This window comes from Halichoerus grypus, chromosome 6 (assembly GCF_964656455.1).
Source record: "Halichoerus grypus chromosome 6, mHalGry1.hap1.1, whole genome shotgun sequence".
NCBI classification, from domain to species: Eukaryota; Metazoa; Chordata; class Mammalia; order Carnivora; family Phocidae; genus Halichoerus; species Halichoerus grypus.
Window position 1 is genome coordinate 167317524 of NC_135717.1, and position 15975 is coordinate 167333498.

The following is a 15975-nucleotide window of genomic DNA, read 5'->3' on the forward strand; positions in this document are numbered from 1 at the left end:
CTCTCTCTCTCAAATAAATCAAATCTTTAAAAAAAATAAAATAAATGCAGAAATCTCTAAAGGTTAACAGAGCTAGAGTCAAGCCTAAGCATGCAATCCTTAATGCTATGTCTGAATCAGAATCCACTGTCTAGTAAACAAAAGAAAAATGTTCTGTGTCTGTTGAACCATATCTATTTACTCCCCATCAGGTCTCCGTGGCAGAGTGGTCATATCCCAAGGATGATAAGCATTCCCTCAGTCCTGGACTGTCCACAAACACAGGGGTTAAATGAAACCAACAGCAATTATGGCTGCTGAGACACAAACACCTACTAGGAACTAAACCTTCCTTTCTCACAATTCAACACCAAACTTGGTTCACTGAACAGCCTCCTGATAGCAGTGACATTCAATCAGGATAAAACTGGACATTCTGGATATGTCTGGTATAGAAGATGTCATACTGAATAAAATCACACTGCAGTTAGATTCTATGTGCAATGACTCAAGGCAGATCCTGAGTATCATTACTAACTCAATGACAAATAGGGTATCTAACCCAAAAAGGGCCCTTCTAGTAAAAAGACAGGATCAGGAGCAGCAGACTGGGACAGGTGGAGAGCTGAGGATGCCTATCTTTTGCCCAAACATCTTTAAAGGTATCATCAGTCAGATATTTGTACGGTATTCACATGAAAGAATAGAGATGCAGAATTTAGGTCTCTGAAAATAAAAACCTGAAACATTAAAAAGAAAGAAGATTAGATCTCCAACCCTGTGATTCCATGAAATGCAGACTCCCACTTTATGAGGTCCTGTACTAATCAGGGTCATCCTTACCAGAGACATTTAGACATAGTAATCTCAGTAGCCCAGGACAGAGTAATCCTAATTCCAGAAACCTAACAAAACAAAACAAAATCTACAAATTGCTCTGATCTCCAAATATTGAGAAAAGCAAAGCAAAGTACAAATAGTATGCATATTAATACCACCATCTGAGTTTCTAAAAGGGATTAGAGAAACTACTATGTAGGTACTACCTCCGGAAGGATACCCAGACAACTAACCATACTGGTTACCTCCAAGGAGAAAACTAGGTAGTTGGGAGAAGGCAGAGACTTTTTACTTTTTTGCGTATTTTGAATCATTCACCACGTGAATATATTATATGCTTAAAAAATAAATGACAAGGCGGGGGGGGGCGGGGAGGGGGACACTCCATGTAAGGAACCCTCAGAGAAACCACACCAGAATAGTAAGAAAGACTAAGAAATGAAAGATTCTACTTAGACCTAAAGCCAAAAGTTTGAGCTTACTGCTTGCTATCATACACGCTCTCTGAGCCTGAAATAACTGAAATGAGCACATCATCTCCCTTACCTGATTGAAGCAGGGAGCTGGTCAGATAACTTCTAGATGCCTTCGGCTCTCATTTCATACTACCCACCATTATCAATCCAGTGATTTATTTATTGCTGATCTATTATCTGATCAATAATAAAATTAGAGATGGGATAACTCTGATACAAAAAACAAGCAAACAACAATAACAAATTACCATACATACAGCAACTAATCATCCCATTGAACCTCCCCCAAATATGAACTACAGGAAAGTGAGATAAACCCATGAAGCCTCTAATACAATGCTCGGCACTTACAAGTACACACGAAATTTTAGCAAAATCCCTATTCAAAACCCTGGATACTTTCTGTGCTCGTGGTGGCAGCAGCAGGTGCGCCTTCGGCACTCAGACCGATGCCAGCCAGTTCCTGGACCTGTCAGTCCCGTGCCTCGGAAATGCTCAGCCGGCAAACGCACCACCGGCACCAAGGACCACACGTCCATCCAGATGAATGTGGCCGAGGCTGACAAGGTCACAAGTAGGTTCAACTGCCAGTTTAAAACCTAGGCTATCTGTGGGGCCATTAGCAGGATGGGTGAGTCAGATGACTCCATCCTCCAACTGGCCAAAGCCGACAGCATCGCTTCAGAGAATTTCTGACTGGAAAGGACCATGGATGTGGAATATTTGTCATAAATAAATAGTAAAATCGAAAAAAACGAAACCCACTGGCTAGATCCAAATTATTGAAGAAACGGGATCTGTGACTTCTACATGAATCAACTGTCAGGTAACAGACAAAATGTTTTCAATATTAAATATACGTCACGTGAAGACAATGAAGTTCATGTTCACTATTCATTCTTTCTCAATCATACCCTGTGGTCTAAGGAGCACAAGGCCCAAAGGAAAAGGCACTGAATAAAGAGCCACAAAATCTGGTAGAAGCATCAGTTTTGCCACTTCCTAGTCATGAGGCTTAAAGAAGTATATCTTTACCATCTGAAAAATAGGAAAAAGAATCACCTATCTTTTGGGGTTGTTTTAGGGAATAAACAGGAACCTATATCAAAGCATTTCATAAACTATAAAACATAACATAAATTGTTGTACATTATGTGCAATTTTAGTCACCAAGCTTCAAATCCAAAGATGGTGATTACAGAAAAAGCAACAAAAATTATTAAAGAGATTTTTACAAATAGATCCTATAATGACTGATTTATTTTTTTTCAACAAACATTTACTGTGTTCTTATTATAATATCTCTCTGACACTACGGAGAAGCCAAGGATACAAAGACTAAGAGACTGTTCCTGCCTTTAAAGAAGCCAAGGGGAGCCTGGATGGCTCAGTGGGTCAAGCATCTGACTCTTCATTTCGGCTCAGATCATAATCTCAGGATACTGGGATTGAGCCCCATGTCCAGCTCCACGTTCAGTGGGGAGTCTGCTTAAGATTCTCTCTCTCCTTCTCCCTCCACCCCTTTCCCCGCCATGCTCTCTCTCTCTCTCTCTAAAAAAAAATAAATCTTTAAGAAAAAAAACGATCGGGGTACATGAAAATAAGGCTTGGTAATTATAATAAAAAATAGCTATTACATATTGAACACCTATTATGTGTCAGGCCCTGAATAAGCACATTATATACATCATCTCTTTTAATTCTTTTTTTTTTTTTTTTTAAAGATTTTATTTATTTATTCATTAGAGACAGAGAGAGAGAAGCAGAGGGAGAAGCAGGCTCCCAAGGAGCAGGGAGCCCGATGTGGGACTCGATCCCAGGACCCTGAGATCATGACCTGAGCCGAAGGCAGACGCTTAACCATCTGAGCCACCCAGGCGCCCATCATCTCTTTTAATTCTTACACTATATATTTTACAAGGGAAGAAGCTGAGGCTTAGAAAGGTTAAATAACTTAGCCAAGATCATACAACTGTGATATGGAAAAGCTAAGGCTCCAACTCAGCTCTGTCTGGAAGCCCATTCTATTTTTTATAATCTTGGAGTGGGAAAAACTTTTCTAAGCCAGGGTGCCACACACACACACACACACACACACACACCAGAACCCATTCCTGAAAACATTAGTAGACCTTGTTACATTAAAAAATAATAATAACCTTGGGATGCCTGGCTGGCTCTGTCAGTACGGCATGCAACTGTTGATCTCAAGGTTGTGAGTTCAAGGAGCCCCACGTTGGGTGTAGAGATTACTTAAAAATAAAAAAATCTTAAAAAAATAAAAATAAAAATAACTTTTTTAAAAATCTTAAAAAATAAAAATTAACTTCTGATATAGTCATTGAAAATAGCAGTGTGCAAAGGCATGCAGAGAGTTTGCTAGGGTCTGTGTGGAAAAAAAGGAGAGGATAACACAAGAAATAAACAATGGGGGTTAGTTGTTTAGTGAAGGGGTACGGAGCACTTGGGGAACCAGACGCTTCACTAAATACATTTTTATAAATTCAGAGTTGCATCTGCTTATGAAAAGTAAAATGTGATAGTTCAAATTTTGTTTAACTTTATTCCAAAGTTATTTGATTTTTCTTTTCTCAGCAGAATGACACCTATTCCCATTTCTCAAAGAGCAATCGATGGAAAACAGTTTGGGACACTCTGAATTACACAATTTCCTCGCCTAAAACAGGATGCTGGGCCAGTCAGGCTCTTCTCTTGTATCGGAATTGATACTTTTTTTTTAACTGAAGTATGGCTGACAAATTGTTTAGGTTTCTTCAAACTCTGGGATACTATTAAACCAAACAAGTATTTACTATTTGCCTAAAACTAACACTGAAAAAAAACAATTCATAGTGAAGCTCAAATCCAGTAAGGGTAAATGATTCCCACAAAAGCCCAAGAAAATCAAACACAAGGTTTCCTGAAACAGGCTTCCCAGGATTAAAAAGCAAAGGATAACACTTACTCCAAACTACTCCTAGAAACAGAAATGCAAAGTAAGCATAAAGGAAAACTGCACATACACACAGATACATGGGTATCTGTTAATCACAGCATTTTTACACAGCTGACAAAAATCACTAATGGTCCGTGATAAGCACCTTTCTGAAAGACTTCTGCTATATATATACAAAACGCCAAAATTAACCAATTGATTTCCAACACTGTAAAACACAGCCAGATCAAAGCCAAAATGGTGCAGCAAAAAGATCTATTTGGAATCACAACAAGCAGCTAGAGAACTGTAACACCAAGTAGAGAGACCAAAAAAATGTGTCTATAATGCATATGAGCAGCAGCTGGGGATGGGGAGGGGGCTGCCAACAGAAACAGTAACTTCTAAGCCCCCACACGGACCTTTTAAATATGACCAGCATCACTTCAAAGTCTGAGATGATACCAAATTAGCCAAATCAGCTTATTCAAAGTCACGAGTCAGACTATGGCTTCAAGTAGGAACACAACACACAGAACACACAGTAAACCAAGCAGGTCAGGATGGCAGGGCCGACATATATCAAATGGCCCTGCATCAGTGACAGCCACGTAGCACCTCTCCCTGTTCTTCGAACAAGTCTGCCCCTGCCTCTCTCACAGAGACACAGCAGGAAGACCAGACGCGTGCTTTCAAAACAAGCCCTACCAACTCCCGTAAGCCTTGCCAAAACTCCCACCATGAGAGGCAGCCATTGTGGGGACTTCCTGAAGTTCCAACAAAGTCCTCCAACCCATTGTGCCAGCTATTGACAGGGACAGTGTTCCTGCAAGTTTGTATGAGGTGCAAACCAATGAGTTAAGCTTTGTGGATGCTGGGAGCCACCACAAAACGTCTTCCAATTTTGCCAGGTTTTGCTTTGAAATCGCACAATCCTACAATCCCATCCCCTGGAAACCAAGAAAGAGCAGGTGAAAGCTGTCAAAGCCACATATTCAGCACATTAGGGGACAAGACAGTCTGAATAGGGGATAAGCGACCTCATTTGCAGACTCGTTTGCACAGGATGGGGGGGAGTAAGAAAAGAGGAGAGGAAGCTAAACAATTCCTGCTTTTTACCCAAAATTATTTTTTTAGCCCAAAATTATGACCCACCCACCCTCCTCAGAATTTTTGTGGCGTACTGAACTGCAGAAGGAAAAAAAAAGGAAAAGAAAACTTAAGGCTGTAAATGTAACTGTATAAAACTCCCCCAGAGAGGATGACCTACGAAACTAAGCTCCACGCAACAAGGGCTAACTAGGCAGCTGCTTTTCTACTTGCCTAACAGTCCAAGATAAATAGAGCAGGCTCATGGAAGCCCACCAACTTCCAGGAAAATGGAACCAAAGTCCTCCTGACTCAGGACAAACCACATACCCCTGAAATAAGTCCCTAAATGAAATCCATATAGGTCTGTTTTGGGAAATCATTCTGGCTGACAGCAATTAACGCCCCTCCTCCAAACAGCTGCCAATGTGCAGAGGAAAAAGCTGCTCAAAATAAGGCAAATGGAAGAACTTCCCATGATCCTCTGTTCCCAAAGTGTTCCAACTCAAGCAGTAGCTGGAGCCCACACTCAAACCCCAGAGTGCCCCCAACCAGGTCTGCACTGCCTCTAGTTCCACTAGGACAGTTTCTGGCCCCGCCCATGCAAAACCCCATCGCTGAGAGTCCCACAGCAACCCTGCCCATCCTTCATGATAAATCATGCCTTGCTGTGATATTTACGATTAGGATATGACAAAATCGATTCAGCCAAAAAGAAAAATGAACAGTATGCTTCCTCAGAAACCACATGTGCCTGGAATAAAATATCCAATACTTGGTGCAAAATCTCTTTTCCTCAGCAAAGGAGAAACCAAGGAACCAGCCTTCACATGGGAAAAAATCCCACATACCAAGGTATTATCTGAGGACTTAGGTCCCTAAAAACCCAAGTATTATGGTTGAACACACCCAAGTATTACGGGAAGTCTAAACTTCAAAGGCTGTTTCCACCCTTGGGAAAATGGGTTTCTAAGCAGTTACTCAACTATTATCATTTAGCAATTCAAAATTGTCATCTACTTCATAAGCAGTATTTATCATGTGTCCCATATCCTCAGCTGAAATTTCTAGATGCCACGTACGTGCAGGACACGTCAGAAGGAAGTGGTATTTACTGGCTGCTCTCGCGCTCATTCCCTTCTTAGAACCTGCTTTATTCATTCAGAATCCGAAAAGCCAGAAGCATTACAAAGTATACCTGGTTGCCTGTAAAGGGGCCCCAACTAAAGTAGTCAGGGAAATCTTGAGGTTAGAGAACAGGCGAGGATTATATAGCAGCACAAATCAGAAGCTGAGCGGGAAGGAGGCGGGAGAACAAGGGACAGGGGAGAGAATTTCTGTAAAATACATCTATGAATCTATTTCCACGGTTGCGGTGTAAAAGAACTCTATCAAGTTTCCTCATTTTCAAGCACATCCAATGAGTGATCTGGAAAACAACATGCATTTTGTGAGGTGTCTCAGTTGGTATTTTTCCTGTACCCACAAAAGAAGCTATAATAGCTTATGAAATTCATTGGTTGAGAAGGGAAAGGTTAAGGTCCACAGTTGATCAAATGGGCTTAGTCCCAAATGGTGGTAATATCTCCGAACTGCAACACTCCAGAATCTCTCAGCAGCACTGTAAAAGACAGATCAACAGACTGCTCCAATGAACTGGAACAGGTTAGCTCTAATTGCCCCTTACTTGTGTGGTTCCTCTCTTTTCCTTAACCACACCATCACAAAGGCGCTTTTTACACATACACACGTGCACTCAATTAATATCTGAGCACAGGAAACTAAACATTAGGTTGCCATGCCCACCCAACACATTCAGCAGTTAAATTCCACCCCCGCTTCTGTTTTTAAAGACCCTTTTCTCACCTTTAACCCTGATATCAATGGAAAGATCAGGTACCATTCACAAATCCCACAACACCCAGTCTTCACATGAGCTGGAAAGCAGACCAAGAGCCAGACCCCCCAGGGAAAATCTGGAGAAACAATTAAAGCCATCTGCAGGCCCTACTGAGGAGCAGAAAGACAAAGTTCAATTCAACAAGAATCATAGTTTCTTGACTACTGGGGCGCAGGCACAGTGCTAAATCCTAGGGATCCCAAAGGATCCCTCGATCTCACAGTCTGGGTAGGGGTGGAGGGGCAGACATCTGAACAAATGGTAAAGCAAAATGTGCTAAAACAGAGCTATGGACACCCTGTTTTAGAAACCGGCAGGATGTGGGAGGGACGGGAGCAGACACAAAAGGCATCCAGGAGGAGTCAGTACCCCAAATGATTCTTAAAGATTGAGCCTTACAGGTGAGAGAGAGAGAGATGCTGAGGCAGGAATTTCGGGTAGAAAAAAACAGAAACAAAAGCACAAAGGTATGAATGAGCCCGCATGGCACAGCATGCTCAGGAAACTAGAAGCTCCGTACCACGGACTAAGAGGTGGACTGCAGAAAATTTGATGAGGCTACAAAGACAGGCTGAAGTCAGGCCAGAAGGAGGCCAAGCAAGAGAATGGACTTTATCTGGAAGTCAAAGACAAACTATCAAGTGTTTTTAAAAATTAAACTCTTTTAGGTAGGTGACTCTTCGTAGTCTGCAGGGAGGTTTGAAGACTGGAGAGGGACCACAAGAGACAAAGGCATCCCAGCTCAATTTCCACAAACCAGAATGAGAGCAAAAAGTGCCATCTATTTGATGTAATATATTTAACTAGCAAACCTTGTAACATTTGAAACACAACCGACATTTTCACCACTCCTGCATCCTGGGTACCACCCGAACGGCCAGTGCATCTGTCACACCCACTCCCAGTGGAGATCCCACAGCTTCCATGAAAAGTCCACATGCTCAATGCAGGCATTGTGATAACTCACTAGCTCTTTTAGTGCTTAGCAAAGAAGTAAACCTCTCCTCTTCCTCCTCCTCCTCTAACTAGAAAGCCCATTCACCTCCTCCACCCAGATGCCGAGCAAATTCAGTTCAACACACTGCTCATCTCTAGTAGTCCCTAACTCTGACACTTAATCAATCGGAAACGCATTAACCACTCCATGCTGATCAAGCAGTAAGCAGGAACTCAGAGTGCTGTACAGCAGGTTATAAGGGAGGCAAGGAATACAGTTACTCCTGGGCTCCATGATAGACACTTTAAATCATCTCAGTTACTCATTAGGGCAGCTCATTAGAGTATGTATTAATTCTCCCAGTTCACAGATGTGTAATCAGGAGCTCAGATGTTTGACATTCTACCAAAGGTTATTCATCGGCTAAGTGGAAGAGCCAGGAATCAAACCCAAAATGAGAAAATCTAAATAGTGTTTCTTTCACTACCCCATTCTTCAAGTATACACGGATATCAAACATAATTATATACATTAAGGTTGACCGTAATAATAGTAACAACAACAATATCTCCCCTTTAAAAACTAAGAGGGGACCCATAACGTACAGTCTCAGATCAAGGGTTCACTCAGAACAGTCATAATTAAGTGATCACAACTGGGATCTCCAAATGCTACTAAAAAGATTACAACTGAGCATTGGTGACCCAAAAATATTCAGACTCAAATAATCAAAGCAACCTGGCTATACTCCAGAGAAATGTATCAAATCTTCCATACACTTTCCCCTCAGAGTCCCTATGACAACATCTGAAAAAACTCATGGCTGATTGCTCATTCTCTCTCTCTCTCTCTCTCAAGTGATTTCCCAAACAACTTTACCCACCCAAATTACAGAAATATGTCCAAGATTCACATGGCAGTTCTGATCCGATTTGCCCCAATCCTGGCTCAAGCAGCTTTGCACTACCCTCCTAACTAGATCAGTGCCAGCCAATGGGTTTATTCAAGCTGATCTGTGATGGATTAGATAATGAAACCTTAGCCATGTAAGCTGCCTGCTTGTATCGGGGCTGTAGGGGAGAAGAATAAGAAATCCAATACTCCTAGGGGCCACCTAAAACACCAAGTGCACTCGCTGTCCCTTGCTCCATCTGTCCACTCATCCAATTACTGCCATTTCCTTCCCATCGTCCCTGACACTCTTCCCTTCGGTCTTTGGGAGGGAGAGCACATAGGCACCAGAATAAAGGCGTTTACTATGCTCTACAAATGCATATCAACAAAAATTCAAGCAAAGCCATTCACTAAAATGACTGTCTTTACTGTTTCTACAAATTATGAAAGCCTGGCATCAAACTGACGACCTGAGAGATGCCAAACTGGAGCTGCGCTGGTAACATTCTTGTTTACACGAAGTAGTGGAGTGAGTGTCTTTCTCCCCAATCCTGTAATCTTGAGGCCTGTCTGCACCAGTCTGTTTTATACCAAAATGAAAGTTAAATCTCTAGTTAGTTTCTGTTGTGTTCACATGTCAGTGTGAGAGAGAAAAACATGACAAGGTGGCTAGAAAATGGAAGAGGGAGTTGGGAGACAAATTCAACTCGGGCTAGTCTCATGAGTCACCCTAAAGAATAGTCCTACTTCGAATTCAGATCTGTCTGTCCTTCTCCTTCTCAAAGACATTCCAAGTGTTACATTCACAGGCTTTCCTTGTGAGGCTTGAAAAAAAATCAGTAATTTTTAAGGTGACTGTGCCTCAGTTTCTCCATCTACAATATTTAAAGCTCTGGTAGTATTATAGGCTGAATGTCTGTGTCCCCACAAAATTAATATGTTGAAGCCCTAGCCCACAGGGTGATGGTATTTGGAAGGGGGGCCTTTGGGAGGTGATGAGGTTTAGTGTAAGTCATAAGGGTGGGACCCCCATGATGGGATTAGTACCCTTCCAAGAAGAGGAAGAGAGAGATCTCTCTCCATCCAGGAGCATACACCCAGAAAAGGCCATGTGAGAAGCCAGGAAGAGAACCCCTCAGCAGACACCAAATCTGCCAGCACCTTGATCTTAGGACTTCAAGCCTCCAGAATTGTGAGAAATAAATTTCTGTTGTTTAAGCCACCCAGTCTTTGGTATTTTGTTATGGTGCTCGAGGAGACTAAGACAAGTAGAAATGAAAAATTCAATAATTTTTGTGAGACATCGTTCATGAAATTACTTGGAAGGAAAGCACATTATTTTTATAGCTCTACTCAAATGGTAGCACCATGTTCAGCATCAGCACCAAACACCTGAACGAGAATCCACAGAGATATCCACCTAGTGGGAAAGAAACAAGCAAATGGGAAGATAAACTATTACAAGAAATGAAGCATACACATAGAAATCACAGGCTACCTGGAACCTCTGCCCTAAGACCAGAAAGAAAGCTTTCCTACTACCAGAATAACAACTGCTGAACCCACTTAACTAAACTGGATTTATGACTCGATGGTCAGAAGCAGTTAGCTGGCCATATAATAATCACATACCAACATTTCACTGCCATAAAGAATTTTGCTGAAAGCTAGAAGTAATAATTAAGGTGCACTTTCCCTTATTTATACAGCAGCTAAGTTCCTAGAAAATCACACAAAAACTGAATTTTTGATCATCAAATTGTTTATATTCACTAGAAGAGCTGACCAAAAGAATTCACTTCCCAGTATCTTTTATAAAGCCCAAGTTTCACACAGATCAGACTTGCCTACAGTGAAATGAACCCCCCATACCTATAGATGTAACTCATTTAACTTTTCACCAGGTTAGAGTACAGTATTCCCAGCACCCTCTTTAACAACTAACTACATTTCTCAAATCATATTTCAATTTTCAGGTTGAATCTGTCTCTTCCCTCCTCCCCCGCTCAGGGTTCTCTATTTCTATACTGTTTTCAGGGCTGTGCTAACCCCTCTTCTGTCCACATAAGGCGTGTGGATACTGCCCTTGAAAGGCACGATCCTTCCTCTCTCCCCCCCATGGTTCCTTCTTAGCCAAAGGATTATAACATAAGCACCACAGACTCTCTCATGTCCTCTCTGCCCTGCTTTGGGAAGTAATGATTTACTCCAAAAGCTTCCTGGCTGTAACTCAACAGGGTTCAGCTTTGGAATCTACAGCTTCGAGTTGTAGTTCCATTTAGTAAGCAGCCTTGGGAAATTAACCCCAGTAAAGGACTTCTTTCTGTAAAAAAGGTTAATCCTTTGACACACAGAAGATTGAAGAATTTCATAAACAAACTCTCACCCCCGAATTTCATGATTTTTTCCATCCCTTAATCATTTGTGAAAAGTAAATTTCAACTTCACAGGCATTGAGCATTTACTATGTACCTAAAACTGTTAGGTATTACAAAGGATAGAACAAAGAAAATATAGTTCGTCTTCTAGAAGCTTACAGTCTCACTAGGGAAACAAGAATAAAACAAGGAACAACACAAGTTGACGCATAATTAAGCATCAATATAAGAGGAGGCCAGAGGAGAGTCTGACTGGTGTGAACGAAGTTGTCAGCGAAGGCTTCCTAGAAGGAGCTATGACCTCAGAAAAACTCCATTTGTGTTAAGCTATAAGAAAAAAAAACAAAAAACATGTGCTTTAAGACCAATGCTTATACCAAAAAGGTTGGCTACTCCAGATTTTTTAAGTGCCTATTTGCATAGGGCCTATAGGCATTTCTACACAGCCATCATCATCTCCTAAGACTGCCTCTCCCCTGCTCCTTCTGCTCCAGCCCCACTGGCCTCTTGTCCTCAAACACATCAAGTGCACTTCTTTCTCAATGCCCCTGCACCCACAGTTCCTCCACCTGAACCCCTTTCCCTCAGATATCTGAATGGTCTATTCCCTCCTTCACTTCATTCTAAGGTAACCCATCAGAAAGGCCTTTCCTAACCATCTTCACTCTCCATCCCTCTCCCTGCTTTATTTTTCTCCTTGGTACTTACCACCCCCTAACAGCAGTTGTTGATTTCTTTACTGTCTCTTTCCATGAGATTATTAGTTACATGAGAGCAGAGTCTTTGTTTATTGCCATGTCTCCTAGGCCCTAAAACAGAGCCTGGCACATAGCAGCTGCTCAATAAACATTAGTTAAATGAATATTAAATATCCTACCATTATTATCAGAATAATATAGCAAAGTACTAGAAGTGTGAGTCACCCAGTGTTAAATTTCATCTTTTCAGGAATATTACTTCTCCTTTACTCAGATATTGCCTCAAATTTCAACCTTCCCATTAAGCCTTCCTTGACCATTTCAGCAGGAATGACCATCTCCTTCTTCTGGACCCACTGGCACAAATCCTCAGCATACTTTGGCTCTAAATTATGCAATGACTTGTGACATGCATCCACCCCATGGTATCTCTGCTGCTGTTCCTCTGGAACTTACACACACTCACAAAACCACACATACACACGTGCGTGCTCTTTTTTTAATTTTTCACCCATTTTTGTCTCTCCACCCAGACTGGAAACACCAAGCACCTTAAGGTCAGGGAACTCAATATATTTTTTAGAAGATGATTTAGAAATCATCCTGTACAAACCCTTTATTTTACAACTAAGGAAACAGAGGCCCCCAAAAGAAGGGATTTTCCCAGAAGCATACAGCTAGTTGAAGGCACGGGGCTAGATCAATGATGATTTGAATACCTGTGTGACATGGTGTGTCAGAACTACAGCAATGAGAATGCATAACCTGAAAAATAAATAAAGATCCACAAATACACAGAGTGAGAAAAAGATTCTCTGTGGGATAGTTCTAAGTTGCCCATTTGTACCCAAGGGGCCTCATGCACTCCTTCCTCTGCATACTCCAAAGTCCCTATACACTGCTCTGTTTCCAAATACTACTATCCTTAGCCAATTTGAAGGCAACCAGCAAATAATGGGCCCCAGGAGGAAAGGAGAGGAGAGGGAGGGGGGTGTCTGTTAACCGTGATTGACAGAAACAATGAATGAATACAAAAACATACACAGATTTACACACACACACCAAGCAGACAGTGCTCACCAGCACCCACATCCAGTTACCTCTTCTGATCAGCCAATGTTAACCCACATCACCTCAAGTCTCCCCATGTTCCTCAATATTTTTTCCATGGCCCTGAGCTTTTACTCCTCACAATCCCTCTGCCTGACAAGAGTTCTGATGGAGAACAAAAGCAGGCAAACAAAACAAAAGAATTCAAAAATAAACAGCAAGAGGGTCACTTTACCCAAATCAACACAAGTAACTGAGCGGCCTCTGCAAAGGAGACCCATAAGCACACAGCAAATATGCCACGCTTAAATACAGCTTGGTCTCTAACACAGGAAGTCAGGCAGAGCCTTGAAAAGCTGGGAGCAGAGCACAGGAAGTCTTTTAGCACTGCAGGGATTTCCAAGAGTGGTGTAATGGAGAGAGCACAGGAATAGGAATTAGAAGACTAGGCTTCTAGTTCTAGTTTTGCTACCAGCTAACTGGGTGGCCTTAGGCAAGTCACTAGTCTTCTCTGGACTTTTGAGCCCCCATCTCTAAAAGGTGGTGGTTAAAACATTTTGAGACTTGAATCCCCTCCAAAAAACAAAACAAAACAAAAAGAAAAACCCACAAAGACAAAAACTACTGACTTCCCCCCCACCAGCAAAAAGTGCATGTAAACTATTCAACATAAGAATCTTCCAGGTCTAGGGGCCCCTGGGTGGCTCAGTTGTTAAGCGTCTGCCTTCGGCTCAGGTCATGATCCCAGGGTCCTGGGATCGAGCCCTGTGTCAGGCCCCCTGCTCCGCGGGAAGCCTGCTTCTCCCTCTCCCACTCCCCTTGCTTGTGTTCCCTCTCTCGCTGCATCTCACTCTGTCAAATAAATAAATAAAATATTAAAAAAAAAAAAAAAGAATCTTCCAGGTCTATCCAGATGAAGAACCCCTGGAAAAGATGATGTCTCTGGTCCCTTCCATCTCTAACATTCTATGATTCTAAGAGAATTAGGCAGGTCTCTTAACAATTGCTGATATGTGAGCTCCACCATTTCACAGCAACTATTTTCTGAACAGAGACCAAATCCTAAAAGGTCCGAAGGTTTCAGCTCTTCTTCAAACTACAAAGCCAACTGACATCATCACTACCTTTCCCCTTCCCTACCCAAATCAACCAGCTTATCCTTGAGTCCACAACTCAGAATCCAGTCTCCCAACAGCCCTACAAATTGTCTTTTATACCCCAGGACGTTAAAGAGCGGGTCGATATCCTCGGCCGTGTAAGAAGCAACTGGCAAAGTAAGGAGGGGCATGTCCTGGGTCTCTCTCCAGACTCATTAGCATGCTCCACAAAGTTAATGAGACCGAGCACCACGGTGTCCCCACACCACTACCGAACTCCTGGTACTTCCCACACTCCTTGTGTAACTGATTGAACCCACAAGCGAAGCCACATCCCCTTTGGGCTCTCGAGGAGTTTTCTCGCTTTTCACTCCCCTCCTTTATAATGCCGCTCCCCTTCCCCATCCCCGCGTGTGTCTAGAGCTGCCAGAAAGGTACTCCTTCTTGGGAGGTTTCCCACCACTAACCCCCCCCCCCCAAGTCCTCGACTCAGTGCAGCAGCTCTCTGGGCAACAGACCCAGGATCTGCCGGCTTCCACTCCACCCCAAGGAACTAAGGAAGGGTCTGAAGAAATGGAATCCACCTCAAACATGTTCGATTTCCCCCCCAAAACCTATTCACGCGTCGGGACCCCCGCCCCCTCAGGAATCGGGACCCTCTTGGGCACACCGGGCTCCTCCTGCACCCTTCGCCTCCAAGCCGGGGAAGCCCGCCCCACCTTCCCAACCAGGCCCCGACCGGCCCCCTCCCACCTCCAAGCCAGGACCCCCAGAGGCCCTCCTCCTCCCGGCCCCCGCCGCCCTCGCGGCCCCCGCGCCGCACCCCCGCCGTAACGGGGCGCCGTCCCGCGCGGTCACCTGCATCCCGCCGCCGCCGTCGGCCACCGCCTCCTCGGTGCGCGGCCGCTTGCTCAGGCCGGGCTCGGCTCCGTCTCCTCCCCCTCCGGGCACCGGCAGCTCCAGCTCCGACTCCCGCTTCATCCCCCGGGCAGCGGCGCCGGGCCCGAGCTGAGGCGGCTGCTGCGGCTGGGCGCCTTCCGCCATCCGCCCGCGCCCCCCTCGCCTCCGGGAGCCGGGCGACCCGCGACAGGCCACCTCCCCCTGGGCCTCGGCCCCGACTGTCGCGACAGGCGGGCGCGCGCCTGCCCCCGCCCCCGCGTGCGTGCGTGCGTGCGCGCGCGCGGGCCCGGCGCCCCTCGGCGGCTGGCGGTGGCCGCTCGTCGCTCGCCGGCGGCTCGCTCGCGGCGGCCGGCGGGTCGCGACGGGCACTCGCTCGCGCCCCCACGCGCACACGCGACCCCGGCCCGGCCCGCCGCGCGCCCCGCCTCTCGCACTCACGGAGCTCGCCCGCCGGCCCGCGCTCGCTCCTTCACACTGTCCCTCGCCACACGCCGGGCCGAGGGAGGAAGGGGGCGGTCCGGGCTCCCGAGGCGTGGGGAGGGCTGTTTGTTTGGGGGGGAGGAGGGGCTCGGGGCCGGAACGAGCTGACTGGCCGGGAGCCTCCGACCCGCCACTGTGGCAGCACCGGGAAGGCGGGCGGAGAGAAAGGAGGAGGGAGGGACCGGGATCTGGGACTCCAGCCCGCGCGGGAGGCTGTGGCGGGGCGGGGGCGGCGGGGGAGGGGCCAGCGCCCCTCGGCAATCTCCGCCTCCTCCGCTCCGGGCGTCCGAGGGAGGCCGGGAAGAGATCGGGGGAGTTCGGG

The 15975-nt window shown here is 44.8% G+C and overlaps 1 protein-coding gene across 18 annotated transcripts in view; it reads right to left on the reverse strand.

Moving 5' to 3' along the window:
* The window catches only part of RBFOX2 (RNA binding fox-1 homolog 2), a 283206-nt gene extending 267754 nt beyond the window's left edge, over window positions 1–15452 (reverse strand). For 3 of the 18 annotated variants that reach the window (XM_036100167.2, XM_078076541.1, XM_078076555.1), the window contains exon 1: window positions 15132–15430. In XM_036100167.2, coding sequence (XP_035956060.1) covers window positions 15132–15317 — 186 coding nt within the window. In that variant the 5' untranslated portion in view covers window positions 15318–15430. Of the gene's footprint in view, window positions 1–15131 lie in introns of all 18 variants that reach the window. The other 15 variants (XM_036100166.2, XM_078076548.1, XM_078076556.1 and 12 more) reach the window with 13 other exon arrangements.
* Window positions 15453–15975: the final 523 nt, after the last annotated feature.